General features: G+C 53.5%; 1 protein-coding gene across 3 annotated transcripts in view; it reads left to right on the top strand.

Annotated features, from left to right (window-relative positions):
- FLT4 (fms related receptor tyrosine kinase 4) overlaps window positions 1-26,274 on the top strand; it is a 61,261-nt gene that overhangs the window by 21,765 nt on the left and 13,222 nt on the right. For all 3 annotated transcript variants that reach the window (XM_076350145.1, XM_076350144.1, XM_076350146.1), the window contains exons 2-18: window positions 455-551; window positions 7,047-7,321; window positions 11,600-11,712; window positions 12,610-12,772; window positions 13,020-13,159; window positions 13,866-14,034; window positions 14,817-14,934; window positions 15,574-15,725; window positions 16,501-16,663; window positions 18,500-18,644; window positions 21,282-21,390; window positions 22,479-22,838; window positions 23,088-23,234; window positions 24,364-24,495; window positions 24,780-24,886; window positions 25,189-25,324; window positions 26,133-26,237. In XM_076350145.1, coding sequence (XP_076206260.1) covers window positions 455-551; window positions 7,047-7,321; window positions 11,600-11,712; window positions 12,610-12,772; window positions 13,020-13,159; window positions 13,866-14,034; window positions 14,817-14,934; window positions 15,574-15,725; window positions 16,501-16,663; window positions 18,500-18,644; window positions 21,282-21,390; window positions 22,479-22,838; window positions 23,088-23,234; window positions 24,364-24,495; window positions 24,780-24,886; window positions 25,189-25,324; window positions 26,133-26,237 — 2,631 coding nt within the window. The remainder of the gene's footprint in view (window positions 1-454; window positions 552-7,046; window positions 7,322-11,599; window positions 11,713-12,609; window positions 12,773-13,019; window positions 13,160-13,865; window positions 14,035-14,816; window positions 14,935-15,573; window positions 15,726-16,500; window positions 16,664-18,499; window positions 18,645-21,281; window positions 21,391-22,478; window positions 22,839-23,087; window positions 23,235-24,363; window positions 24,496-24,779; window positions 24,887-25,188; window positions 25,325-26,132; window positions 26,238-26,274) is intronic.

Raw genomic sequence — 26,274 nt, 5'->3', positions numbered from 1 at the left:
GTTCAGCGAATGCCTGCTGGCTCCTGAGAGCATCTCTGTACAAATGCAAGAGTTTTGCATTTGTGGTATTTGGGCAGATGGATTTTTGTCTGCTGATTACCGCAAACTACATGCGTATAGAAAAATCTCCCATCAGACTCCCTCCAGTTATCAGATAAGATCATTTCAGAGCAGTAGTCCAAGTGAGCTCAATCTCAGTCACCCGGTGAGGAATGGCCACACCTGGATTCCCTGATTTCTGGTCTTCCATTCTTTTTCTGGCCCTCGTCTGTGCTAGTCTGTCTGTCTGAGCCCAGCCCTAGAGCTGTTGCTGAAGAGCAGACTCCTACGAGATGTTTCCTTCAAGAGGCTTTGCCCCTTTCTGGGCTCGTGATGCCAAGCTAGCTGCTGCCCACAGTGGTGGGTCCAGACTAGCAAATGTCTGCATCATCCCCTCTCTCCTTTCTCCCCACAGATCTGGTGAGCAGCTATTCTATGACCCCCCCTACTCTTAGCATCACCGAGGAGGAACACGTCATCAACGCCAAGGATACGCTGACCATCACCTGCAGGTAAGGCACATGGCTCTGCCTAGACTGCTCTTACCTGGTAAGTGTTGGAGGACCAGGCAAGGAGAGCCCACCAAGGACACCTTGGCTGCAGTACACCTGCGAATTAGCACAGCTGACTAGAAATCTGCCACATTCACCAAGTGTGTATTAATCTAATTAATTAATTGAAAAAGAAGCAGAAGATGTCTCAGAGGAGATGGTGATAACCTCTGCTGTAGTCTTGCAGGCAGAAGGAAGATAGAGGAACATTTGCGTGATCTGATAACTTCCTTGTAAGCTCTTTAGGGAAACTGGCCTTCCTAACTCTCCTTGTCTTTCTCTGACGTTGCTTATTCTTACCTCATCAGGGGCTGCTAGGGTTGTAGTTCTGGTTTCTAAGTCTGGCAGGTCATTTTGGGGGTCATTGAGAAATAACCATGGGATAAGGCAAGGCTGCACTTAGTGGTGGCTGCGAGAGGCTTCCAGCTTTTCTAGGCAGCTGGGATTTAATGCTCTGCCTTGTACACGTGGTGGTGTAGAGAAGCCCTGGCTAGGCCAGGTGAATAATTCTGTGAGAGGAGCTGGAGAATCTCTGGTTGTTTTGGAAACTGTGGCTCTGAGAAGGCTATGCGCCTGAACCGATTTGTCCCATGCTGAGACACTTGGCTGTACATGTTCTCAGCACTATCCCCTATCTTGGAAAGAAAAAAAAAAACAAGTGGGAGAATTGACCAAGGTCAATTTTCCTGACAAAGCTGGAGTTTCCCTTCAGCAGCTGAAAGCAGATCCATGCTTGGGATCTGAGTGCTAGGGCCCAATGGGGGTATAAATTCAGCGTGGGCCTCAAATGGGTGTTTCCCAGTGTTATATATAACCATGGAGCAATTACTGCAAACACTTGACTGGCATTGTGTTCATGTCTTGTCACAAACATATTTAACTTTTCCTGGAACAGATGGCATTGCTTTTACTTCATGAATCAGTTCTTAGCCAGGGGAGAGGGACAGAGGAGAGATTGTTGATGGCCATACTGCACTGATTTCACTCAGTCTGGGAAGCTAAGCGGTTGTGGGCTTGTTCATATGGTGACCTGAGGAGCCATGGTGTGTGCTAGGTTGCAGGAACCACATGAGTTGGAGGACTGTGGTCAGCCATATAGCTGCTGTGGGGGGCACAGAGGAAGAGGGAGGAGTCTGGCGACTCCAGTGCTCTGCCACTGCAGTTCTCTCTGCAGAGGGACGCGGGAGCTGACACTCTGTTGAAACCTTGGAAGAGGAGAGATTCAGTGATGTTATTCCAAATGAGCTTATAACCAGGCCAAACCCTTTCTCAGCAGTGGCCCAGGGAGGGACACAGAAAATGGTTTCAAGAGCATGGGAGAGGTGTGCACTGCCGGTGCCCACAGTGAACCCTGTGCGGGCACCCCAAGGACTCTGCATCGGGCAGCACTGCAGCCATAGCCTGGCATCTGGGGCTGGCTGCTGCGGGACTGGTCCCATGCTGCCACTTCCCTGGGTGATTGCCATGGAGCGGGGTGCCTAAGAGTGCTGCACATGATGGAACAGACCTGTGTTCTTGCAGCAGCTTAAGGCGGAGGAGCTGATGGGTAACTGGGACGTGCAGAGACAGCCCTGTATTGCTTGCAGATTGAGCCAAGGCTAAAGGACGTACTGAAGTTAGAGGTGTGGTTAAAGAAAGTGTCTTCTTCAGTCAAGCATGAACATAACTGTTTAGCACCATGAAGCGGAAAGCCTTTATTTTTGGGTAACCCTCCTGGACTGGGAAGGACAAGATTGCCCTTTTCTTATGCACTTGTTAGGTATCGATTAGTAAAAAGGAAAATCACATGAAGTGGATAAAGATCTTATTTCCAGTGCAGACTCTGCGTGGCCTGCCCTTGCAGGGAGCACTGTACAAGATACAGAGGCTCTCCAAGTGACAGCAAGCTCCCTGTTTCCTGCTGCAGTGCCAAGGCTCATCTTTCAGGCTCACTAGGCGCTATCCATACAGCATGCTGGCATGGACACAGCTGAGATAAGGAACATCCCTACCCCTGGCTCCCAGGTGCTGTGCAGGACTGAACTGGCCAGCAGAAGAGGAGCAGGACCATCTGCAAACAGTACTAAAACCCATGCACCCTCTGCCCACATGCTCCATGACTGCCCCCCACCTCTGCATCCTGCTATCCTAGATGTGCTCCTCTGGGATTGTGCAGTGTCCTTCACACCATCTGCAGGTAGACAAGTCTCAGCATCTCCTGCATGGCTCAGAGGTTCCCATTCTCCCTCTGAGCTCTCAAGCCTGTGTTTGTCTAATGTCTTGAGGAGAGGATTTTGACTTTGGGACACTATTACTTCATTTGAATGAAAAGTAATCTTTCCTGGTCCCTGGATCTCTAATTACACCCAGCTGCTTCTCCAACCTCTTCTCTGGACCATGGCCCACCCTGGGAAGACCTGGCTTGTGTTAATGGGAGCTGAAAGGAAAAACATGCAGACCACCAAGAGAACAGGCAAAGAAGAGGATGGTGGGGCAGGGTAGGGCAGAAACAAATACGAAATCAAATCCAGGATCCAGGGATTCCCTGCTGAACATCATGTTGGAGGTGGCTTCAGTTTGACCCTGGTCTTCCCTTGAGAACAATGTCCTCTGGCTGCTCTTTGAGCTGCCCTGGAGCCAGGAGTACGGGCCTGCTTGAAGCAGTGCTGCAGCAGAAAGCTGAGCTCAAAACCCACCGCGTGAGACTCCCTGGAGACCTTTCAAGCTTTACCCACCGAGCGTGAGAGTCCCGCAGCCGGCTGCACTCTCAGGCTGCCTTGCAGCAGCCTGGATCTCACACACACGCAGCTCTGCAGACCCCCTCCTACTCCACAGCCCGCCTAGCCTCATCGGTGACCAGAGTCCATGCCAGGCCATGGGATAAGCGATGCCTCTGGAGCTGGGCATGCTTAACAGAGACCCAAAGACACAGCACACCTGCAAGGAGCCACCAGATGCTGGGGCTCTGCTTTTGCAAATGGTGTCACATACAGGCATGTTCCCCCCGTCACCCAGTGCAATGCACCCTTGAGAGGTCCAGACAGAGGAAGGAACCAGTGCAGGAGCATTCCCCAAAATACACATCATGTCAGGGCTGGCTGAGAGCCCCAGTGATGTTTTGATCTAAGCATGTGGCAGAGCAGGGCAAAGGGGCTGATGCCCACATGGACAATGCATCTTTTATCAGCTTCCATCCCGAGAAGGAAGGAAAGAATATTGTGAATCTCTGCATTCATGCCCTCGGCAGCCTGCGCTGGGGGAAAGCGGAGAGCTTGTGCTGTTCCGGCTCATGAATATTGGAGCAGAGCCCACAGGAGCCGGCTGCACAACAGCAAAAACCTGCAGAGGGATCGACTTGGTCCTGGCTGTGCCAGCCCAGCCCCAGCCATCCCATCCCATCCCATCCCATCCCATCCCATCCCATCCCATCCCATCCCATCCCATCCCATCCCATCCCATCCTGCAGTTGCTGGGCACTCCAGTGGAGAGGGAGTGTCACCCAGCTGTGGTATTTAGAAAAAGAAGGGCAAGGTTGTCCTTTGCTGCCCCATGACTTGTTAATAGAGCTGACTCGCAGATGCTTGTGGGTGCGCAAACCCTACTCTGGCAGAGAGGAAGTATTTGACCACAGAGCGCTTTTGGCTCCCGTAGAAGAAGTGAGCGCTGTGGTGGGGCTGAAGGAGCCTGAGGGCAAGGCAATGCCCCGCCATGGCTGCTCCGGAGCAGTGTCCAGGGACACACAACACCTGCTGCTCTTTCCTACATGTGTGTGACTGCTGTGAACATCCTCTGTGGTGCTGAGGAGGGATCTGTCTTATCCCAGCTAAGCCACAAAGCCACAGCCAGCTTTGCCCATCATACCACGCTTGGGAGCTTCAAAGAGGATTGAAGAAAAGTGGTGCCAATTGCAACGTCTCCCTTGAAGAGCATCTGTCCTGAAAAGATTTAGGAAAACAGCTGTGGAGAAGCCTACAGTGCATCTGTTTCCAGCTGGCATCAGCAGGCTCCATCGCCCCGAGGCACATTATCACAGAGCTGAAAGAAAACAACTTGGGAACAAATCTTCGAAGGTGACAGATAGGAGGGAGGGAACCATCCAAAACTGCTCCCTGGACCTTTCCCCAAATGCAGAAGAGGGTAGATTCAGAAATAAACCCAAGTGAGCCTGGCCTGCCCTCATCTCTGCCTTCTTCTGATCCTCTTAACACACTAGCGACACTAACTTGGGCTCACACTAACGCCTACACCTTCTGTGTCCCCACTGAATCTGGTCGAGCAGCACATGATGCAAGGAACGCCTTAGTTTAGAGCTGCCCACAGGCTGGTCGGCAGGTCTGTTTGTACTGGCCCATCCGTGTTTATATAAATACGTGTCACTCAGCTACTGCTAGCCTTGATGGTTAGTAAAACAAGTGGATCTGATAATGCGTGAAAATCCCAGTAAGTAAACAAACAGAAAGCGGAAACGCTGGAGACTTGTACAATTACTCTGCTCCACGCGGAGTGCCAAAAATGCCTGAGCAAACGCAAAGGGCTTTGGGGCTCCTTTGCGCAGTCGGGGTCTGAAGCTCTCGGCTCTGGGTTGAGAGTGGGGCCAACCTCACAGTCTGTGCCCAGCACAGCAGAGCAATGGGCATGGCAGAGGCCACTGATTGTTACTGGTTTGGTGATCAGATTTACTATTATTTTTCCCTGCGCATGCATAGGATGGAAAAAACTCAAAATTCAAGAGTCTTATTTTTATTGAAGTGTTCATGAGACTCTGATCCTTTGGAAAAGCCTGCCATGATTCATGGACACAAGCTGCTGGAGCTGTGCTTCCAGTCCTGCCCCAGGCACTGATGGCATTTTTCACCGAATGCAGAAGCTTGAGCTGGGTCAGAGGGGCTGCGTGGCTGTCCCCAAGGGCACGTCACTGCCTCCAAAGTCCTTGTGCTTGGTGACACGGGGAGAGTGCAGCACACTGTCTCCAAACTCATCCGCAGTGACCTGGGCAGCGGGAGCTGGAAGAGAGCAAAGGCTGCAGGAAGACAAATGAGCTGCTGAAGACAAACACAAAGGGGCAGGTCTTTCCCCCACACTTGGACAGAAATCCTGTCCTCATTGCGTCTGAGCCATTGTGCCCTCCAATGGCACCTTATCTCGCTTCCTCCTCACTGTCCCTTGCTGACTGGATCCAGCTATTGGTGACAGTCACTGTCTGGCTGCGCTTAAAAGCATCTGCCCGCAGAGCTGCCCTGGCAGAGGAGCTGCGTGTGCCAACATGCCTATTCCCAACTTGCATAATAGATGAACCCAGTTTCCCCTAATAGAGCAAACGGTGCTGACAAAAGGCCATTTTTACCCCCACAGCTGTCTCTTGCGATGTCTTCTTTTTTCCCATTTCTTTTTTTGCACATTCTTAAGTGACTTTCAGCTACACTGGCAAACTTTCAAGTGGGGACTAGGCTTTCCTCTGAAAGGGGCTCTGATTTCACAGAAGGAAACTTCCAGTATGGAATAAAAGCTTGTTTTGTTTGTAGTAAACAAGCGCAGTTATAGCAAGCTATGGTGGCCTGTGCGTACATGTGCATATGCAAGCCTCCCACTCTGGAGATCCTTGGCTATATATAAATACACACGTGCACGTTCTGTCTGGGGGTTTCTTGCAGTTCCTGGACTTCTCCGTTTGTCTTTGGGCCGCTGGTGAACAGGCTTTGTGGTTGTGCCCTCGAAGGGGTGTCTGTAGCTCAGTGTCTCTGCAGAGGTAGGAAGGGGCAGCAGCCCTGGGCCAGCCGGGGGCTCGGGGGGTCAGAGGGACTGCAGGGTGCTGTGCAGAGCAAGGAACCCCCTCCCACAGCAGCGGGGAAGGAAACAGCTGGCAGCTGGACAGAAGGTGGTCGGCTGAGCCTCCCCTTGTTTTCTCTTCACTGTCTTTTATCCCTGACTCCATCCTGCTTTTCTCTTTCTCATTTTCTTTCCAGTCTGCTCTCCTTCACTCATTCTCCTTCCCACTCCATTCATCACACCACGAGCCCCAGCCAGCAGCTGCACTGAGCCAAGGGAACTCAACACATCCATGTGTTTTCTTAATAGCTCTGGACCCTTTTAATAATGAGAGGGAATAGAGAATAAATGGAGCCTTTCCCTCAGGGCCCTATGTGGCTCCCTGTCCTGGCATCAATACCAGTAGGACAAAGTCATGGGAGGGGGAGACCTGCTTGTGAGTGAGCTGATGTCTTACAGCCTAGCATGGACGGAGAGGTGGCCTGGAGAAGGGAACGAGCCTGTGCTTGCCCAGTGGTTAGTAAAGCTGCTTGCCACCTCCTTGAGCCTGTATTTCTCCTTGGAGGTTAGCCGTTCCTCCATGCCGCAGCCCGAGAGCAGTGGCTGGCTGGGCCACGTGCAGATGTGCGCAGAGCCACGCAGGGCAGTTAAATCCCCACTGCGTTCACCCTGCTCGGTCCAAAGCTAACTCTCCTCTTTGCCCATGTCTAGAGGCCAGCACCCCTTGGAGTGGTCGTGGCCTGGGGGCAAGGTGGACCCTGCTGGGAAGGAGAAGGAGACCGAGTTCGTAGCCTCAGCAGCCCCCAGCAGCAGCCGGGCAATCCGAGAAGACGACTGTGAGGGGACCGGCACGAAGCCGTACTGCAAAGTCCTGGTGCTGACGGAGACCCAGGCGAACGACACGGGTTACTACCGCTGCTATTACAAGTACATTGATGCCAAAATCGAGGGCACCACAGCAGTCAGCGCCTATGTGTTTGTGAGAGGTAAGAGCCATCCAGTGATGTGCGCTTTCAGGCTAGGGGAGCTCGGGGCAGCCTGTGCACCAGCATAATATCAGAAAGATTAAAAAGCCGGACGTGCCCCCCGGCCTCAGGGCAGAGAGTGGCTGCTGCAGGCTCAGGGAGGGGGCCAAGGGTTGGCTCCCTGCACTTCGAGGGAACAAATATCCGTCCACTTCTAGGGGATGGCGGCAGCGCCTGGGATTCAATTACGTCCCGGCCCGGGGGCATCGCTCCAGCCAGGCTGGAATGCAGGAATTTAAGGAGTGAGAGCCGAGCCTCAGAGACGCTTCACTGCTAAAAAAAGCACAAGAGTTAACTTCTGGGCAGCTGGGGGCTCTCCGAGATGCTAGCAGCTAGGGGTAGTAATGTTCTGTAAAGCTGAGACTGAGAGAGGGAGAGGAGGAGTGGTAGAAACATGCCACGTGCAGCCTCCTCCTGTTCCCAGGCTGGATGGCCCTGGAGCCACTTCACCGTGGCAGACCCAGATGCTCCTCTCCACACTGTCTGTGCAGGGGCTGCTCGCACAGGCAGGGTTATAAGACATGTTTTGGAGGAGGAGGGCTGTCCACCAGGCTTGGAGCTAGAACCTCAGCTTAGCAAGTGGCTGCGGGGCCAATACTCAGATTCTCCGTGCCCCAGGGGCTCCTCCTCCGCCATCTCCCCCACTGCTCGCAGCACGCTCCAGCAAGATAAACGAGCGCTGTCCCCTGGAAACAGTTGGCTGAGCTATTTCTCTTTCCGCCCCCATTTATTAGTTGGTGCAGTTGTCACGAGCCAGGCAGGTCATGACATACAAAATGCATTTTTCAGAAGTCCCAGGGCAAAGCCAAATTTGCCTCTGCAACTATGCAGAGAAAAATGCAGGGGCAAATCAGAAAAGCTGGGCAACTGCTGGAGAGGAACTGGGGTCTATTTGGGCAATTGCCTCCTCTTCCCATGGGCTCTGCTGCCCATCCTAAAACAGGACAGAGCTTCCTTCCCTGCATCGCAGACATGTTGGACAGGGGTGTTCAGACACTCTAGAGTGTTCTATCGAGATGGAGGCAGAGAGCTTCTTACACACACTGAAAATAAGTGCAACCTAACAGGCTTACATGCAGGGAATGCATTTGCAAGAGCCTGATTTTCTGTGTGATCCAGCAAATGCCACTTCCTTCTCCCCCTTGTCCACTTTCTCTCACCCCTGGCCTCATCTGCAGCTCAGTAATGGCTCTCCTGTTTACCAGAGAGCAGCAAGTGTGCACGTGTGGTGTAGCTTAGGGGCAATAAATCCCATGCTGTCAGGGCCCATGGGACTCACAGTGCCTGTGGACAGCGTGTGTGCAACAGATCCAGCCAACACCTCACAGTGTTGCAGTGGTGTTGAACATGGCTACACAGCACATGTTCATACTCATTCCAATCAGACTGTGCCCTGTTATGGCTATCAAGCATCCAGGAAACCTCAGAATCTGCCTTTCCAGACAGGACAGGCTTTCAGGCAGGAGAAAAGACATGTCAGGAAAACCCAGGCATACGGTAACCATAGCCATTGCAGAACATCCAGATAAAGTCCCGCCTGTTCCTGCTGAACTGGGCTGCAATGTGAAACTGTCCCTCGAGAGCTTGGAAGGGCTGATGTAAGTGTTGGGGATGTTTGGAGACAGCATGATCAGACCACAGATTTATCCATCAACCTCGTTTCTCATGTTAAGAGCTTGGTGGAATTGCCAGGAACAAAATATCTGAGCTTGGCTGGAAAAATGGGTTCTTCTGTATTTTACCTGCAGCTCAGTTCTCAAATGAACTCTCCACACATATGTCTCATTTCTCATGTGTCTGGTTAGGTGTGCATTTTATTACAGCTACAGATAGTGCTGTAAACATACAGAATGCCTCATCAGGGTGGAATGGGATATGTACAGCCCCCATCTCATAAGGCTTAGCATATATTAATGAAGAAGATGCTAAATTATTCCCATCCGACCCATTAAGACAGCCTTACAGAAAATATGTGATGTGGTCAGAGAGGGGAGTTAGTGTATGAATCACAAGCTCATTGGCAGCAGGACCAACCCAGTAAATCAGTTAGTTAGTTCTTGGCTGCCATCTGAGCTTGGAGGAGACCTCACAGTCTCTTACCTCTGGCAGTTGTGCACCTCCTCCCCCTCACATGCCCAGGGCTCGGGTGGGGAATGAGGAACATGTTCACATGCGGAAACAAATCTGTGATTTCAGAAGACAGCAATCCTGTGGCAGCACAAAAGCCCAGGAAATAAAGATAAGAATTCTCTGGGCAATCCGTATTTTCATAAGAGCTGACCAACATGTTTCCTGTGCATGGCTTGTTTCACCTAAGCTGTGAAAAAAAGCGCTTCACCCAGAGTAGGTCTTTGCAGCATGACTATCACTGAAGCAACAGCTTTACAGATCAAAAATTAAAGGAATTCCCTTATGCACTTAACAGTGGGAGCACTGGGTTGGATTGGGTTGGGCCCAATGTGATTTGAACAGCAGGATCCCCAAATGGGGATCATTACCAAATTCATCTTTGACTTGTCATTTTAGACAGGCAGCTTTAGGGGTTGGGTAGCAGAAGGAAAGAGTCTAAGGTTGGACAAACAGAGGCCCTCATGCTACAACCCTGTGAAATCAGTGGTTTAGCTGCAATCCAGGTGAATAAAGAGTAACTTTTAAGGCCGCTAGGATCATTCGGTCTGATTCCAGCATACCAGAAGCCATAAAATCTCCCCTAGCAGGTCCCTAGGGCAGCCCCACGTCTCCCAGATGGGGAACCACCACCTCCTTATGGAGCCCCCTTCACCCAGGGGACAATTTCCATGAACAAAGCCAATCATGACCACGTGCTGGGTGGACATTTCCAGAGACATGACTCTAACAGAGGAAAACCACTGGCAACACCAGGCATTGGAGACACTAGGGACCAGTCTCTGTTCAGAGCATCCTGTGAGGCATGTGTCCCTGTGGAAATGGGCAGGCAGGGGCTGATACTACAAAAGAAATTATCCGTCAGTGAGGCACTGCCAGAGGACACCAAGCAGCCTCACAGCTCGTTGTCTCTTCCAATTTTGTCTTCATCCCATTTAGTCAACCTGGGTGGCTGCTGATTCTATGCACTGTTTGGGAGAGTCCAAAGAGTAGAAAAACCCTCAAACCAAAAGTGCTGCCAAGCAGACAGGTGAGCTGGTGCCTCAGCAGCAGCTGGCATGAGGCACTGCAAGACAAACCTCACCCTTCCCACGCTCTGGCCAGCCATGGCTTGGGATACAAGTGTATTTTGCATCTTGGTCTCACCAGCTCTTTCCAGTGTATCTGAGAAAGAACCAGAAATGGGGTCTGTGCTGCCCTGTTCGCTTGCCATCTCTTTGGGATCAGGTTGGTCTTTGCGCTCTGTGGCTGGATGGTGCCTGGCACGATGGGTCAGGGCCGCAATACATCTCCTTTATATGCTGCTGTCAACTCCCTTCCACCGTGGAGCCCTGCCTGGGCTTTTCTCGTTTGACGCAGGCAACACACTGAGCAGGACGGGGCAGCCCCTTCTGCAGACACTTTGCTTCTTGGTGCTAGCTCCACGTGGAGTTTAGTGTAACGCCCCTGGCCTTGCTAAGTTGTTTCACTGATTAATTTTGGATGGTTTTGCTCTTCCTGTCAATATTTGTGCTTGCAGCTGTTGGGAGGCAGTGGGGTGGCAGCCCTGGAAAGCTCAGCTCATCTGTTTATCTGCCAGCCGGGATGGCTGCAGGATGACATCTGCATACCATTCCACTGCGGATCACTTCCTTGCCCTGAAAGGTCACGCTGCCTGCCGCTGCACCAGGGCGGCACAGCCCCGCACCATCCCTGCTGTGGGGCCATGCACAGTCACCAGCTGGGCAGGCGCTGAGCCCAGGATGAGACCCGCCAGTTTCACAAAGGGTCAAACCCAGGCAGAGACCTTGAGGGGGCCAGGAAAGGGGAGGTCATTTCCAGCACTGCCCAAATGTCACACAAGTGCCGCTTCACCGGTACGGTGTTTGGTGCGGAGAAGCCGGCTGCCCCAGGCGCCTGCCTCGGCTGCTCCCTTCGCATTCCTGAGCTCCAGGTGTCTCCTCTGACTGTCACAGGTTGCAGATGAGGCCATCCAGCTCAACACCACTCCCTCTGGCAAGTTCATGCTGTGTTAAAAGAAAGCCAGAAAGCCTCCTTTTCTTCTGGTTTGTCCCTTCCCAGTTCTTTTCTTGCCACTGTTTAGTTGTTCTTCTCCTTATATCTCTTCTTCAGATTTTGAACAGCCATTTATCAACAAGCCGGAGACCCTCCTCATCAGCAAGAAAGAGAACACTTGGGTACCATGCCTCGTGTCCATCCCAGATCTTAACGTCACACTGGTCTTGGTGAGAGCTCAGCCAGTGGGAGACTCTGGACTGACATGTATTGCATTTGTTCTGCATTTGTAATTGCCTGAGTGGAAGCGGGACAGGCACTGCCAGGAATGGAAAATGCATGGGATACATTTTCCATGGAAAGTACAAGCCACTGGCTTCCTCGTTTTATTTGCTGATTGAAGCTGTGCTGTCTAGTCCCTTTGGGCAGACCCCACGGGTTTCCTGCCAACCTTGCTTCTCTTCCCTGGAGCTCTATGAACAAAACAAGACTTTGTTTTAATCCCATTTCCCCACAGCATCCCCTCTTTGCTCTGGTCTCTGTGATCTACAAACCCTCTAGGTGGTCGGCATCCCCACAAGGGAGGAGGCTGCAGCCCTGGGGCTGATGACTAAAAACAACTCTTTTACCAGTTTGCTTGTGCCTTTTTTTCCCTTTTTTCTTTTTTTTTTTTTTTTCCCCCCACAATGCAAATCACCCTTCCAGGATGAGTGTTACTATTGTACAAAGGCCTCCAAGCACACTCTGGGGGCCAGGGGCCTTTCCCTTGCCCGGGAAGGACACTACCCAAGGTCAGCACTCATCCTGGTGAGGCTGATGTTTGGGACATCAGCATCAATTTCCTTAGCTATCTCTATAAGTTTCCATTCCTGGAAATCTCTGGCCCACTCTGCACACGGGGAGGCTCGTGGCGCGGGATACGGCTGCTCGACTGCTCAGGGTATAGGGGAGGCCGCAATTCCTAGATGACAAACCCTCGGGGGGAGAGGGCGGGAGGCCAGCACAGCATGATGGTGCATCGTTTCTTCTCACAAAAGGGATGCGTTAGCCCGTGCAAAGCCTGGAAAGGGTGGGGTGGGAACATTGTTACCCTCTTATTTCAGTTGGCAAAATGTTGATTTTTCCAGCAAAATTCCCTCATCCACCCTGATGGGAAAAGCACTTTCTGGGACAACAAGAAGGGAGTGCAGGTACCCACACACTTGATCAGGGACTCCTTGTTCGTCCAGTGTGAGACTGTCATTGACAAGAAGGTCTTCAAATCCAATTTCTTCATCATCCATATAGCAGGTGAAGATTTGGGAAGGTGCAGGGGGGCAGTTTGGAGGGCTCTGAAGTCCATCAGGGTGGCTCATGGGGTTGTTATGGTCCTCTCTAGCTACATAGACTCTGCATGCTGCTTATATCTCCTCTGCTGTGTGCCAGACAGAGATACACCAAGCAGCAGGAGATCATACCCAAGCCTCTTGTAACTGCATAGTCTGAGTCAAAGAGTTGATAGATCAGAAATGTCTTTTCGTTGCCTCTTCCACATCAGGGAGCGAGCTGTACGACATCCAGCTGTATCCCAAGAAAGCCATGGAGCTGCTAGTGGGAGAGAAGCTGGTCTTGAACTGCACAGTGTGGGCCGAGTTCAACTCCGGCGTCCGCTTCCAGTGGACTTACCCTGGCAAACAGGTACCAGCAAACAGAGTGGCTCCCCATGCACTGAGCCACTTCCCTCTGAGTCATTCTCTCCTCTTCACTGTTCTTCTTGGCATCACTGGCAGGGCCAATGATCCTAACCACACTGTGCCCTGGACATCTCGGTCAGAGTGCTTTCCCATTTTTCTCTCCTGCAGCAGAAGGCAGGCAGAGGGAAAACCCCTTTTCCTGGCAGAAAGCACTGTCCTTGCCGAGGTGTTATTGCTCTGGGGCTCCCCTGGGCAAACACTGGCTTCACTTCCACCCGTGCAAATCCAGAGCAAACACTGTTGGCTTAAAAGGAGCTATTCTAGCCACACAGCCCTAGTTACTAAGAGCCTGCAAGGGGGTCCCTTCCCCGCTGTGTTTTCCCCCTGTTGTAGCCTCTGGTTCTTGTGAACAGTGAGACAGAGGAGTCCCCTGAGGGCATCATTCTGTTCATGTACCTACAGGGCTCCCAGCCTGGTTACTGGGCTGCAGATCAGAGCAAAACGTATGCTAAACTCTGACCCCAGCCTCAGGCGGTCAGTTACGCAGGGCTCATTGCCTTTCCATCCCTGACGATAGCAGTCAGTGGTGGAGACGCCTGTCCAGGGATAGGCAAGCGCTGGGCAGCAAGAAGTGCAGACATGAGGAGCCCATCTACACAGCCCCATCCCGTTGATGTCTTTCATCCCCTTCTCTCTGTCGTCTCCCACAGACGCAGAGGGCAGTGATGGAGCCTGAGCGCCGGTCCCTGCAGACACACACAGAGCTCTCCAGTATCCTGACCCTCCACAACGTCAGCCAGCAGGACCTGGGCAAGTACACGTGCACCGCCACCAATGGCGCCCAGATGCTGGAGGAGAGCACCGATGTCATTGTGCACGGTACGGTGCCTTCTGCTCCCTCGCAGAGCCACAGCCAGAGCCGAGTAATCCCCAGACTGCTTAGGAAGTGCTTGGCCCAAAGCTCAGTAGAGGGGCTCCTTACACCTCCATCCCACTCCGCCTTAGTGAGACCCAGCCTTCCTCCAGTCCTGCAGCCCTTCTGCGGCCCAGCACCACGCTGGGAGCATGATCATACTCAGCAAGGTGCCAGATGACAATAGAGAGAGATGCAAACACCAATTGGCTCAAATGCCAGTGGGATGGCAGGACACACAGGTCTCATGGCCCTGCGGCAGATGCTGTGTCCCTGAGGCATGGCTGACCTGGGAGGCACCCAGCTGTGGGTGTACAAGGTGCACACCATTGGCACTGGGCAGCTGTCTCCTGGCAGCAGAAAGTCATGGGGCAGTACAGCCTCCCTGCGTCCCTGATGGCTCCCAACAGCGAGGCAGAGGCAGCTCTTCAGCTGCCAGGGTCATAGCACTGTGCTGGCCTGCCCAGCCCTGCCTGGCACCCGCTCCCTCTCTCCCCTTCTGCTCCAGGGATGGAGCCCTCCTGGGATGTGGAAGAGGGGCTGGGGGCCGTATGGGCAGATGGGACAATAGTGGATTTTCGATGAACACATTCATCGTTGCAGACAAGTAGTCGTTTTCAACTGCGCTGCTACAATACCTTGGCTGTCCTTGGTCCTTGCTGTTGGGCCCTGTGGAGAGCAGCAGAGCTTGGTGACAGCCTGACCCTTTGTGCTCTCCTCTCCTCCATGCTCACCTTTTTTCTTGCAGAAAAGCCCTTCATCAACGTGGAGTGGAGGAAGGGCCCAGTGATAGAAGCCACCGCAGGAGACGAAGCCGTGAAGCTGCCAGTGAAAGTCGTGGCTTACCCCCCGCCAGACTTCCAGTGGTAACACACCTTTCTTAGCCTAAGCCACCCCCTCCTCTCCTCCTTCCCTCTGCCAAGTAGGGAAGCCTAGCCTGGCCTCCTTGCTAGGTCCCTCTGTGGCCAAGATTGTCCCAAATGTCACTTTCTTCTATGCATGGGGGTCATTTCTCCCACCTGCCCTGGCTGTCAGCTGCACAGCTTGGGACGGGAAGAGGTGAGGTCTGGGGGAGAAGCAGCAAAGGTCATGGCCTCACTTGGCAGCTCTGTGCTGTGTGGAGGGGCCAAGTGGAGCTCTCACAGGAGCTGCCCCTCATCCCCCTGCAGCAGGGGTCACAGCTGCCCAGAGGAGCAAGAGAGTGGGCCAGGTTGTGCACCGCATCATGCTGCACTTCTGCCAGAGCTGGCCGGGAGCTGGGAGCTTTGCACCTGCACACTGCGCAGGGCAGAGCTACGACATCCCCAACCCCACACACATCCATACAAGACAATGCACAGACCCGTAACTCGGGTCCAGGGAAAGCCCAAGGGTCTCTTAGAGAGGTCCCCAGTGCTAGCAAGGGGCGCCCTGACTGTGCTCTAGTGGGGACCAGCAAACCCCTGCCCAGCTGCCAGTGGGACACTTCCTCCCCACGGCTGCATTTTCTCTCTGCCTCCCCGCAGGTACAAGGACGGGAAGCTAATTCCCAAGCAATCTCAATCTTCAATGCAGATCAAGGATGTGTCGGAGCAGCATGCTGGGACATACACACTGGTTCTGCGGAACAGGCTGGCGGGGCTGGAGAAGCGCATCAGCCTCCAGTTAATCGTCAACGGTAAGGGAGGGGGCCAGGGGGCCCCCTCATCAATGGCTGGGGCCAGGGGGAGAGCGCTGAGCCCATGGCCCCAGCCTTTGGGCTGCTCTGAGACCAAGTCCCCATTACTGTCCTAAAGCAGTTGGTACCTACGTCATCTCCTTCTCCCCCATTGCTGAGGGATGCTCTGGTTACAGTGATGCTGGTTCCTTGTGGCCTGGGTGATATGGCACAGTTTTGTTCCTGGCTCCATCACTAGGGGCAGGATATGTCCTTGCTCAGGGGCCATTTCCCAACTGCAGCTGGAGATGCTGCTGAGGGTGACCCTGACTGATGTGGACTTGAGGGCAGGGCAGCTGCAACACACATGAAGCGTGGAGCTGGAGCAGTTCCTCTGGGTGGGAAGCTCCTAGAGAGTTTTCCCCCAGCAGAAACTTGACCCTGTCATGCAGGAACCAGATGCCAGCGCAAAAAGTGCTTGGAGGGGCACTGCTGCTTGGAGATTTGTCTCCAGCAGGCTCTGTATCCCTGTGCTGGGGGCTGCCAGACAGTGCTTTGAGCCCTGCAGCATCCAGACAGTGGCACTCTGCAGAGGAAGGAGAAATTACATCACTTGAATCTGCCTAAGCATAACCTGCTCTGCCTTGCAGGCCTGAGCTCCCCAGGAGCTGCCCTGAGAGCCATAGTGCTTTAGTGCCCAGTCTCTCTATAGATGGGCCTGGGGAGGGCTGTGCCTGGCCTGCGCACGCAGCAGCTGAGCCTGCAGCTGCTCATGGCATCACTCTGATCCTTGCAGTTCCTCCACGCATCCATGAAAAGGAAGCCTCTTCCCCGAGCATCTACTCCCGGAGGAGCCCCCAGGCCCTCACCTGCACAGTCTATGGCATCCCGGCGCCAGAGGTGATCCAGTGGCAGTGGAGGCCGTGGATGCCCTGTCGGATGTTCTCCCGACGCAGCCTGTAAGTGCCATTTCTTCCAACACCCATGTCTTATCAGGCCACCAGCGTGACATTATGGGCTCCTTGTGACTGTGGCTGTGTCCCAGACCCCATCTCATTTTTGCCGTCCCAGCCACAGCATGGCAAGAGGAGGACAGCACCAACTGATAGCCTGGGGCACTGTACACCCACTCACCCTGTAAAGAGGCAGAGTGGAGCCCGCTGGAGACACTTGTGCTCTGTGTGGGAGTTTTGCCCAGCCTGGCTGGTCCCAGACACCAAGGGCTTCCACAGCTTCCCCTGCATTTTCAGCCATCTGCATCTGGCAGGGGATGCCCATGGCCCGGCCACACCTCGCAGCACCTGCAATAAAACCGCTGACCACTGTGCTAATGGGGAAACTGAAGCAGACTGCAGAAGAAATTGTCACAGCCCCTTGGTGAGACCCTGAGACAGCAGCTGGGGCTCACCCCGTTCCTGCCCTAAGGTCCCTGTATTTTTTTGGTCCTTCATCTTCTGCTGAGTAATGATGGAAGCAAAAGTGCTCATAGGCAGGGGAGCAGAGCTGCTGCATGCGGGGAGGAGTTACTGAATCCGGTGAAAGTGCCAAATCTCTGCCAGTTGCCGGGATGGTTTGCCAGGAGAGTGTTTGTGCAGGCAGTGCCAATAGGTAGGCAGGAAGGGTGTGTGCCCACTGCCTGTGCCCTGGGAAGCTGAGGCAGCACCAAGTGGGGCTGCAGTGGCATTTTTTAGTGGCAGCCTCACAGGAAGAAGGAAGAGGGATGCTGGGGAGTTGTAGCCAGAGCAGTCAGGGCAGAGGACATCAGGGTGCCTGGAGGAAGCCAGGTCTCGCAGCCCTGTGCAGGCTGTTGCCAAGCCAGGGACACCAGAGAGCTCTCCATCGCATGCAAGTGCACTGTGGCCCTGTCAGGAAGCAGAGGGGCCCATGAATTATGAGCACTGTCTCCCAAGGCCACCATATTTCTGCCTAGCATAGCTCCAGAGGATGCAGGAGGCTTCTTTCTAGCTTCCTGTTGTTTACACAGCTCGCCGGTGTGCTCGCCCCACCAAGCGCTCTGCCCCTCACTGCCAGCACACACCCTTGCCACTGCTCTTGGGTGTTCAGCTCCCCCCTGCTTCCCTGTCACTGTAAGCCTTCTCCCTCCACACCTCCCACCCTGGATTTTGGGCAGACCCTCCCATCTCCCTGCCCCACCTGCATTTCAGAAGCACCCTGCAGGCTGCAGCATGCCGGGTCACGGACAGATTTGGGCACTTCTCTCTGCTCGCCTGTCTCAGCCTGAAGAGGTACCACCATGTCCCTGTGAGACACCAGCAGCATCTCTACTTGGGATGTTTCCCTCCTGGTATTTGTTGAATCAGGGGCAGCAGGAACACCCTTGGGTGCTGCACCGTCTGCTCTCCAGGCCAGCACCCAGCCAGTCTGTGACATCCCTGACTCACAGTCCCAGCAGGGGTTTAAGGCCTTGTTGCTGAGCCAAGTGGCATCAAGAACTGCCCCAGGCACACATGAACAGATTTCACCCCTGCCTTTCTCCACCCTTAGCAGGGAAAGATGAAACCACAGGCCTGGGGGTGAAGACACTGCCTGGGACACCAGTATCTGTTCCCTGCCTCAATTTTCACATCTATAGATGTTTGCCTCACTAGTGATTGCAAAGCACCCTTATAAAGCACATTAGAACTGCATAACCGAAAGATCCAGGAAATTTTGCAGAGTTAGAGGACAGGGGCATCAATTCTCAGACACAAAGCTATTTTTGCTGCCTTTTTACCAGCTGACCTTCTCTCCATCTCTCTCCTCTTTCTCCTGCTCCTCCCTGGCTGCTGGATTAGCAATAGCAGGCACCGAGCAGCAAGGCGCCATCAGCGAGACCGGATGCCCGAGTGCAAGGACTGGAAAGATGTGTCGCAGCAGGACGCGGTGAACCCCATCGAGAGCATTGACACCTGGGTGGAGTTTGTGGAGGGGCGGAACAAGGTGAGGCTGTAGCCCCAAGACCATCCCGGAGTGGGGAGCTGGAGACAGGCGCCCTCGGAGGGGTCCTTTGCAATCAGCCAGCAAAAGCGGCCTGGAAACGAGCCTGGCAGAGACAGATTTGGGGAGGGCTTCACACCTCTGCTTCTAAAGTAAACTGTCAGTGGCTGTTCCCAGCTCTGGGGCTCCGCAGTACCAGGCAGCCCCAGGGCGAGGGAGAGCTGTCATCTTTGAGAAATTACCCTGCGTCCAGAGAGGCTCCCACTGGGGCTGACTGTGCAGGAGGGTTTACACTGATTGCTGTTGAATGCAGGGCACCCAGCTAGGGAGGGCATGGGGGACGTGTGCTGTGGGGGCTCCCGTGGCCATTTCTGAGCATTCCTGCTTGAGCTGTTTTGGGAGAGCCAAACCCCACAGAGCAGCCTGGGCAGCTGGGAAAGGAGAGCAGGAGCCACAGACTGACCAGGAAATCTCTGGCCTTGGGAACGTGCATGTGTGTGGCGGGGCATTTCATCCAGCTGTTCCCATCCTGGTGGGGCGAAGGTGGTATGGAGATGCTGGTGTCCATCCGCTGCTGGTTTGTGAGTGAGAGCACGTGTGCCCCACAGAGCCCACTTCTCCATCACAGCGTTTCCTCTCTGGAAGGAACATCTCTCCCTCATTGCAGCGTGTGTGTGACCTGCAAACAGCCAGACACTGCTTGCTGCCTGTTTCTGTCTCTCTGGTAGCCACGAGTGTCAGGTCTGCGCCGTGACGGGGTTCCTGTTCCCGCTGGTGTCGGGCACCAGCCGCTCACAGAGGGATGCAGAACAAACAAACGGGCCCCCATTTCCGAAAGTCACTTCCTGTTTTCCTACACACCTCCAAAGGCACTTCCCGTCCCCTGGCCTAGCCGGGAGTTCATCACTCCGCCAAAAGGGTGGCAGGGGCAGATGCTGCTCCTCCCAGAGCAGCCAAAGGGAGAGGCAGGGATTGGTGTCCGCCGGGGAGGGGAGCAGGGGTGGTGGGAGTTCCTGGGTGAGAAGCCCTTGTGTCCCCCTCCAGATGTGACTCTCGTCTTGGTCCCTTTTGATGTTTCCCTTTTTTCCTCATTCTCTTCCTCCTATTCCTCAGCTGTGTCCTTCTCATTCCATCTATTTGGTTGTAACTGTCCTGGAGGTCCAACTTAGGTTGTGCAGCCCAGGACATGCAAGAGCTCTGGGAGAAGAGAGCTCTTCCACTTGCGGTGCAATGCTATCACCTCACCTCAAATTTCTCTCCGTCTCTTTCTCCTTTCTGCCTGTCTTCTTTTACCATCCTCCTCTGGTTTTTATTCTGTCCGGAAAGGCCAGAATGAACCACAGGGTGTGCAGTGCACAGCCATGCACTGCAGACAGCAGGATGATGTCAAATCCAGAAACCGCAACTCAAACATAACAGTGCAGATTAGAAGGAAAATCCCCAAGAAACAGGAAAGGCAGCACAGAAAAGTGCCAGCAATAGTGTCACTTCAGCTGTATTGAATAACCCCAAGAAACGGAAAAGGCAATGCACAAAAGTACTAGTAATAAGGTCACTTCAGCTGTATTGAATATGCACTGAATGAATGACTGTTCCTTCTGGTTAACACAAGCTAATACATTGCCACTTAGAATGGAAATGCTTCCCAAAGTCTACGGGATGAGTAGTAAAGGCAAAGTAGTTTCCCTGTAGGAACACAATTTTTTTGCATTTTAAACATTGTCTCATTAGAGGGATTTTTGCATGTGATTACCTTGTCATTTAAACTGGGAGGGAGGAGAAACCTGTGCTTCAAACTGCCGATCTCCTCTAAGGGGAGTGCTTGTAACACATTTGGCAGCTCACACGTGAGCAGTGTGAGCCAGGAGGAGGAGAGCAGCCTTACTCCCCAGCTGCCTTTCCTGGATTATTTGGAGGCAGCATCTCCTGGGTCCATGCTCCCAGGACAGCAGCCTGGCTGTTTGCCCAATCTTAGTCATGTCTTGCTGGAGGGAGGGAGGAGGAAGCTTTTAGGACCATGTCTATGTAAACTTGGAATTTAAAGTGAGAAGATGACAGACCTTCCTGAACTGGTGAGAGCTGGGATGCTTTCACAGGTTTGATTTCCCCTTACGGATAAAAGGAGTGCTCGCAGGTCTGTAGGTACCTGTAAACTCCAATGAACTCTGTGGGACACTAAGCAGTCACTTCACTGCAGAGGGCTCAGGGAATCAAAGCTTTGGTGTCCTTTCCCTTTCTCCCCACTGTTATAAAGTTTGGCAGGAGCTTAGGCATCCCCTCAGCCCTGCATCGTGTTCATGTCCCCCTTGCTGGGCACAGGCCCATCCCTATGGTGACCCAAGGGGCTTAGCAAGAAGTTTGCTTCCATGGAGAGGCATCTATGCTGGCTGGGCTCCATAAAAAGGAACAGAGATCAGGAATAAAGCCATGTTGCTGTTGCTAGAGCCAGCAGATGAGGCTTGAAATGCACAAAGGGCTATTTAATAAGGGGCTATTTTTGCATAACCCTTTCCCAGGTACAGCTGCCGCCTGGGGCCAGGCTTGCTGTGTGCTTTGCTGTCTGCCAGAGAGCAGCACCAATCCTACTTCTCTTCCCTCTTGCTCTTCCTAACTCCTCCTTACGCTCTCTTCTCCCATCAGACAGTCAGCAAACTGGCCATCCAGGAGGCCAACGTCTCAGTCATGTACAAGTGTATCGCCTCTAATAAAGTGGGTCGAGACGAGCGGCTGATCTACTTCTACGTAACTAGTGAGTACTGCGGACATCCCCTCCACCTGCATCAGCTGAGCTCTCTGCTTGAAATAGGCAGGTCCCTAGATCTGCCAGGCCCTGTCATCCACAGTTGGCACCTTAAACAGTGACCGGGAAGCCATCAGGAAAGCAAGGCTACCCCAGAGCTCTGCTGAGTGGCAAAAGCCTGGAGCCCTGGCAGCAGATAGCTCAGGCAGAGTTTGGCAGGCAGACCTAGAGATGAGCCTTCACTGCCTGTGCCTAGGTCCTGGAGCAGCCCTGGCAGGTCCTGGGCTGGGGATGTCCTGCTGGCTCAGACCCAGACAGCTCCCTGGGATGGGGATGTGCCTGGTCCAAGAGCATCCTCTAGTGGCACTGCCCGACCCCCTCCCAGGCAGGGTCCTGCTGGCCCGAGCCCCCCGGCAGGGTCCCCACAGGATTTTGGTGGTGGGAGGAAGCTGAGTTTGTAGAAGCCAGAGCCCAGCAGTGTGGGCTGGAGTCGTGGACCATATGGGGCTGCATAAGCTTCCTGCCAGCGGTACCCCATACTGGCGGGAGTCTGTCCCTGTCCACTGGGGACAGGGAGCCCAGCAAGGGCACAGCAAAGGCTTATCTTCGTGCTTCTCTGGACAGAACCCAGGAGCCTGGGCTCATGGCCCTCATAGTTAGTACCTGTGCTGTCAGAGCCACCAGCTTTTGTGGAGGCAGATGAACACCTTCAATCGCTGCTCCAGTAATGCTCTATGTGTGCAGTTGTCCAGCCTGGCTATGTAACTGCCTGCATGTGTAAAAGTAGGCACGTGTGAAATCCAGAATGCTGCAGCTGAGCTGAGAACAGTAACAGCCTAATTCAGACCTCCCAGACTTGTTTCACTTGTGACCCCATTTTAATTTGACCCTGGGACAAAGCATATCTCTTAGCACTCATCGGGCTTAAGCTGTTGGTTGCTAGCAGTTTGCATGTCACAGTTCTGCTCTAGATTGGTTTCCTTTACCTTGGCTGAGGATAGGGGAGTCTCAGAGAGCTGAGCCCAAGGAGACAATTTCATTGTGTCTGGCAGCTCAGCCATGAAAACTCATTCACATGTTCATTTCCTTCCTGAAAGCCATTCCAGACGGGTTCGAGATTGAGTCCCAGCCCTCGGAAGAGCCCATAGAGGGGCAGGACCTACAGCTGAGCTGCAATGCGGACAACTACACCTACGAGAACCTGCAGTGGTATCGGCTGAACCTCTCCAAGCTCCATGACGAGGAGGGCAACCCCCTTGTGCTGGACTGCAAGAACGTCCACCACTATGCCACCAAGATGCAGGGGGAGCTGCGCTTCCAGCCCGACTCCAATGACGCGACCTTGCTGCTCACCATCCCCAACATCTCCCTGGGCGAGGAGGGAGATTACGTGTGTGAGGTGCAGAACCGGAAGACCCGGGAGAAGCACTGCCACAAGAAATACATCTCTGTGCAGGGTGAGGGTCCATAGGGCAGGCGGGAGTGACGGAGGAGAGCTGGTGCTCTTGCTGCCATCAGCTTCCCAGTCCATCCCCAGGGGAAGCCACACAAGCAAGCTAAACTCAAGGTGGCAAAGGCAGGGCACCTGGGTTCTCAAGACACCGTTCAGCAGGGGTCAGAGACCCAAAGCCCCCCACGAACACAGAAATCCTTTTGATCAGTCAGTTTCTCGTTTTTCCCTCCTCCTCTTTGTGCTGCTCCTCCAGCCCTGGAGATCCCCCGCCTCAAGCAGAACCTGACAGACATCTGGGTGAACGTCAGCGACTCCATAGAGATGCGCTGTAAGGTGGACGGCAACCACGTTCCTGAAATCAGCTGGTACAAAGACGAGAAACTGGTGGAAGAAGTGTCAGGTACAGTGGGCTGGGGGTGAATCAATGGCAGACATCATGTCCGGTGGCTGGAGAGCTGAACACTGCTAGGTTGTGGGAGTTGCTGTGCCCAGGCAAAGGCACCCGTTCTCTGAATTGGCTGAACTCTGGTTTTAATCATGTTCTATCCCAGTTTTATGCAGTCTCACCAGCCAAGTCTATGCCCTAGGGCCTGGCTCAGCACTGTCTGTGCATGTGCGCATTCAGCTGGAGAGCAGAGAGAGAGTGATAAATCATTCATCTTCTTACTCCCAGCCCAGTGCCTGGCATCTCTGCTCAGGCAGGGACCAAGCCAGATCCCATGGAAGGAACATGGGAAGGATCCAGGCACATTGCACAGGGAAAGGAACAGGTCCTGGAGCTGAAGCAGAGCTTGACACACCAGCTGGACTGCCTGGGCACCGTCCCCATTCAGCGTTGTCTGTGGGGGTTTCATCCCCTCCATACACTGCCTGGGGAAGGCCCCTCCAGGGTATTGTCCAGAGGAGGGCCACGAAAATGATCAGGGGGATGGAACACCTGTCCTATGAAGAAAGGCTGAGAGAGTTGGAGTTGTTCAGCCTAGAGAAGAGAAGGCTTCGGGGACCTTATTGCAGCCTATCAGTACTTAAAGGGGGCTTATAAAAAAGATGGCGGCAAACTTTTAAGCAGGGTCTGTTGTGACAGGACAAGGGGAATGGCTTTAAACTAAAGGGGGGTAGATTTAGACTAGATATAAGGAAGAAATTTTTTACGCTGAGGGTGGTGAAACACTGGCCCAGGTTGCCCAGAGAGGTGGCGGATGCCCCATCCCTGGAAACATTCAAGGTCAGGTTGGAGGGGGCTCTGAGCAACCTGCTCTAGTTGAAGATGTCCCTGCCCACGGCACGGGGGTTGGACTAGATGACTTTTAGAGGTCCCTTCCAACCCAAACTATTCTATGATTCTATGATTCTATGATTTCTGGGGCCATCAGACCACAGAAGAGAGCCTCTACCAGCTGGTGCAATTTCATTCTGCCATCTAAAATGAACCAGTCAAAAAATAGGAGCCTTATTTTGAGTCTGAATGAGTCCAGTATACTAATCCCCCCTCCCTGTGAGTGACCACCACAACCCTCTGTGCCTTACAGGGATCGACCTGGCAGACTTCAACCAGAGGCTGAGCATTCAGAGGGTGAGGGAAGAGGATGCTGGGCTCTACCTGTGCAGCGTCTGCAATGCTAAGGGCTGTGTCAACTCCTCGGCCAGTGTCTCCGTGGAAGGTACCAGCAGCCATGACACCCTGGGGATGAAGGCAGGGAGTAGGAGTGTGGCCAAGGTCCCATGCCTCTTCCCTGTGACACCAGGCAGCGGGAGGCAGTGAAAGCCCCTAGGCCTTGCTGATGGCATGGTGCTCTCACAGGAAGACCTGTAGTCCAGAGCATGTTTAACTCAAGCAAAAACACCTCCCCAGTCTCCCCATATCCTGAAGCAGACCACAAGGGACAGCTGAGCTGGGGCACAGAATGGGAATCTCTGAAGCTATGATTTCCTTCCTGTCCCACAGGCTCTGATGACAGGACCAATGTGGAGATTGTCATCCTGATTGGGACTGGGGTTATCGCTGTTTTCTTCTGGATCCTCCTTATCCTCATCTTCTGTAACATCAAAAGGGTATGTGACTGTCTCTGACCCAGGGCAGGGGAGGTGGCTTAGCAGGGCTTGGGACAACACCATTGCTGTGATGTGGGGCTGTATGACAGCACCTGCTAAAAGGAGGTCACTGAGTGTTGCTTCAAGCACTCTCACTGCGAAGGACAGGGTGCATAAGGGCTGTGGTAAAGGAGATGACAGGGAATGGCCTTTGCCAGGGGGAAGCAGGTCAAGGCAGGCAAAGGAACCAAATCCCCTCCGGGAGTCAGCACCCAGTGCAGGGAGGGCATCTCCTCACCCTTTGTGTTGGCTGATTCCTGCAGCCTGCCCACGCAGACATCAAGACAGGCTACCTCTCCATCATCATGGACCCTGGCGAGGTGCCCTTGGAGGAGCAGTGCGAGTACCTGCCCTATGATTCCAGCAAGTGGGAATTCCCACGAGACCGCCTGCGCCTAGGTGAGCCGGACCCCCTCCCTGCCACTGCGCGCTGCAGCCAGGTCTTCCCACCAGCCCTTCAAACTCACCCTCCAGGCTTCTTACACACCTCTGTGTATTTAATGCCTTCTCTCTGCCTCAGGCTTCCCATCTTCTTCCCCAGACTGTCCCTAAAGCCCAGCTGTGCCTGGGAAATCTCTTTGGGTCTGACTACGGAGAGGTCTGAGCCAACTGTAAGCCCAGACTCTCCCAGTGTACCCACACAGACATCACTGAGACCAGAAGACCTCTGCGCATGCTTTAGAACACATCCCCATATTCTCCAAGTGGCAATCTGGACAGAACAGCCCAGTCAATGGCAGCTACCCTGAGTTCAGGACCAGGATTGCATCCATTATCCTCCTCATGCTGAGACACCCACCTGCAGTCTCTTCCCTCTGTCTGGGAGGGTTAAAAGGGCTGCAGACTACCTTTGAGGCACAGAGCAGTGACATTAGCCCTGGCTGCTCTGCTGCAAGGTGTCACATTTACCTTTCCCACACGCTTTGCTCGAGGGCAACAAACAGCCCCTCAGTTCTGCAGGGCCATTTCCTTCCTCTGCTTTGTCCATGCCAGCTCTGTCTCAGTTCCTCCCATCATCATTTCTCTTATTCTCACCAAGAGAGCAAGCAGCCACCTGGGAAGGGCACACGTTTCACTCCTTCCTTTTCCTTTATGATGTTTTTTCTTTCTTCTTCCCATGGTTTCCTGTTGGGATTTTTGTTTTTTCACTCCATTCTGCCTGTGCTGCACCTGCCTTCCTTCACACTGCCTCTCTCCTTGCCCATAGGTAAAGTCCTGGGACACGGTGCCTTTGGGAAGGTGGTGGAAGCATCAGCGTTTGGGATCAATAAAAGTAATAGCTGTGAGACAGTAGCAGTCAAAATGCTGAAAGGTATGTGGACAGCAAAGCAGAATATGCAGGCTGTGTG

Source organism: Aptenodytes patagonicus, chromosome 12 (genome assembly GCF_965638725.1).
Source record: "Aptenodytes patagonicus chromosome 12, bAptPat1.pri.cur, whole genome shotgun sequence".
Taxonomy (NCBI): domain Eukaryota; kingdom Metazoa; phylum Chordata; class Aves; order Sphenisciformes; family Spheniscidae; genus Aptenodytes; species Aptenodytes patagonicus.
The sequence above is the reverse complement of the archived record's forward strand: the minus strand, read 5'-3'. Positions and strand labels throughout refer to the sequence as shown.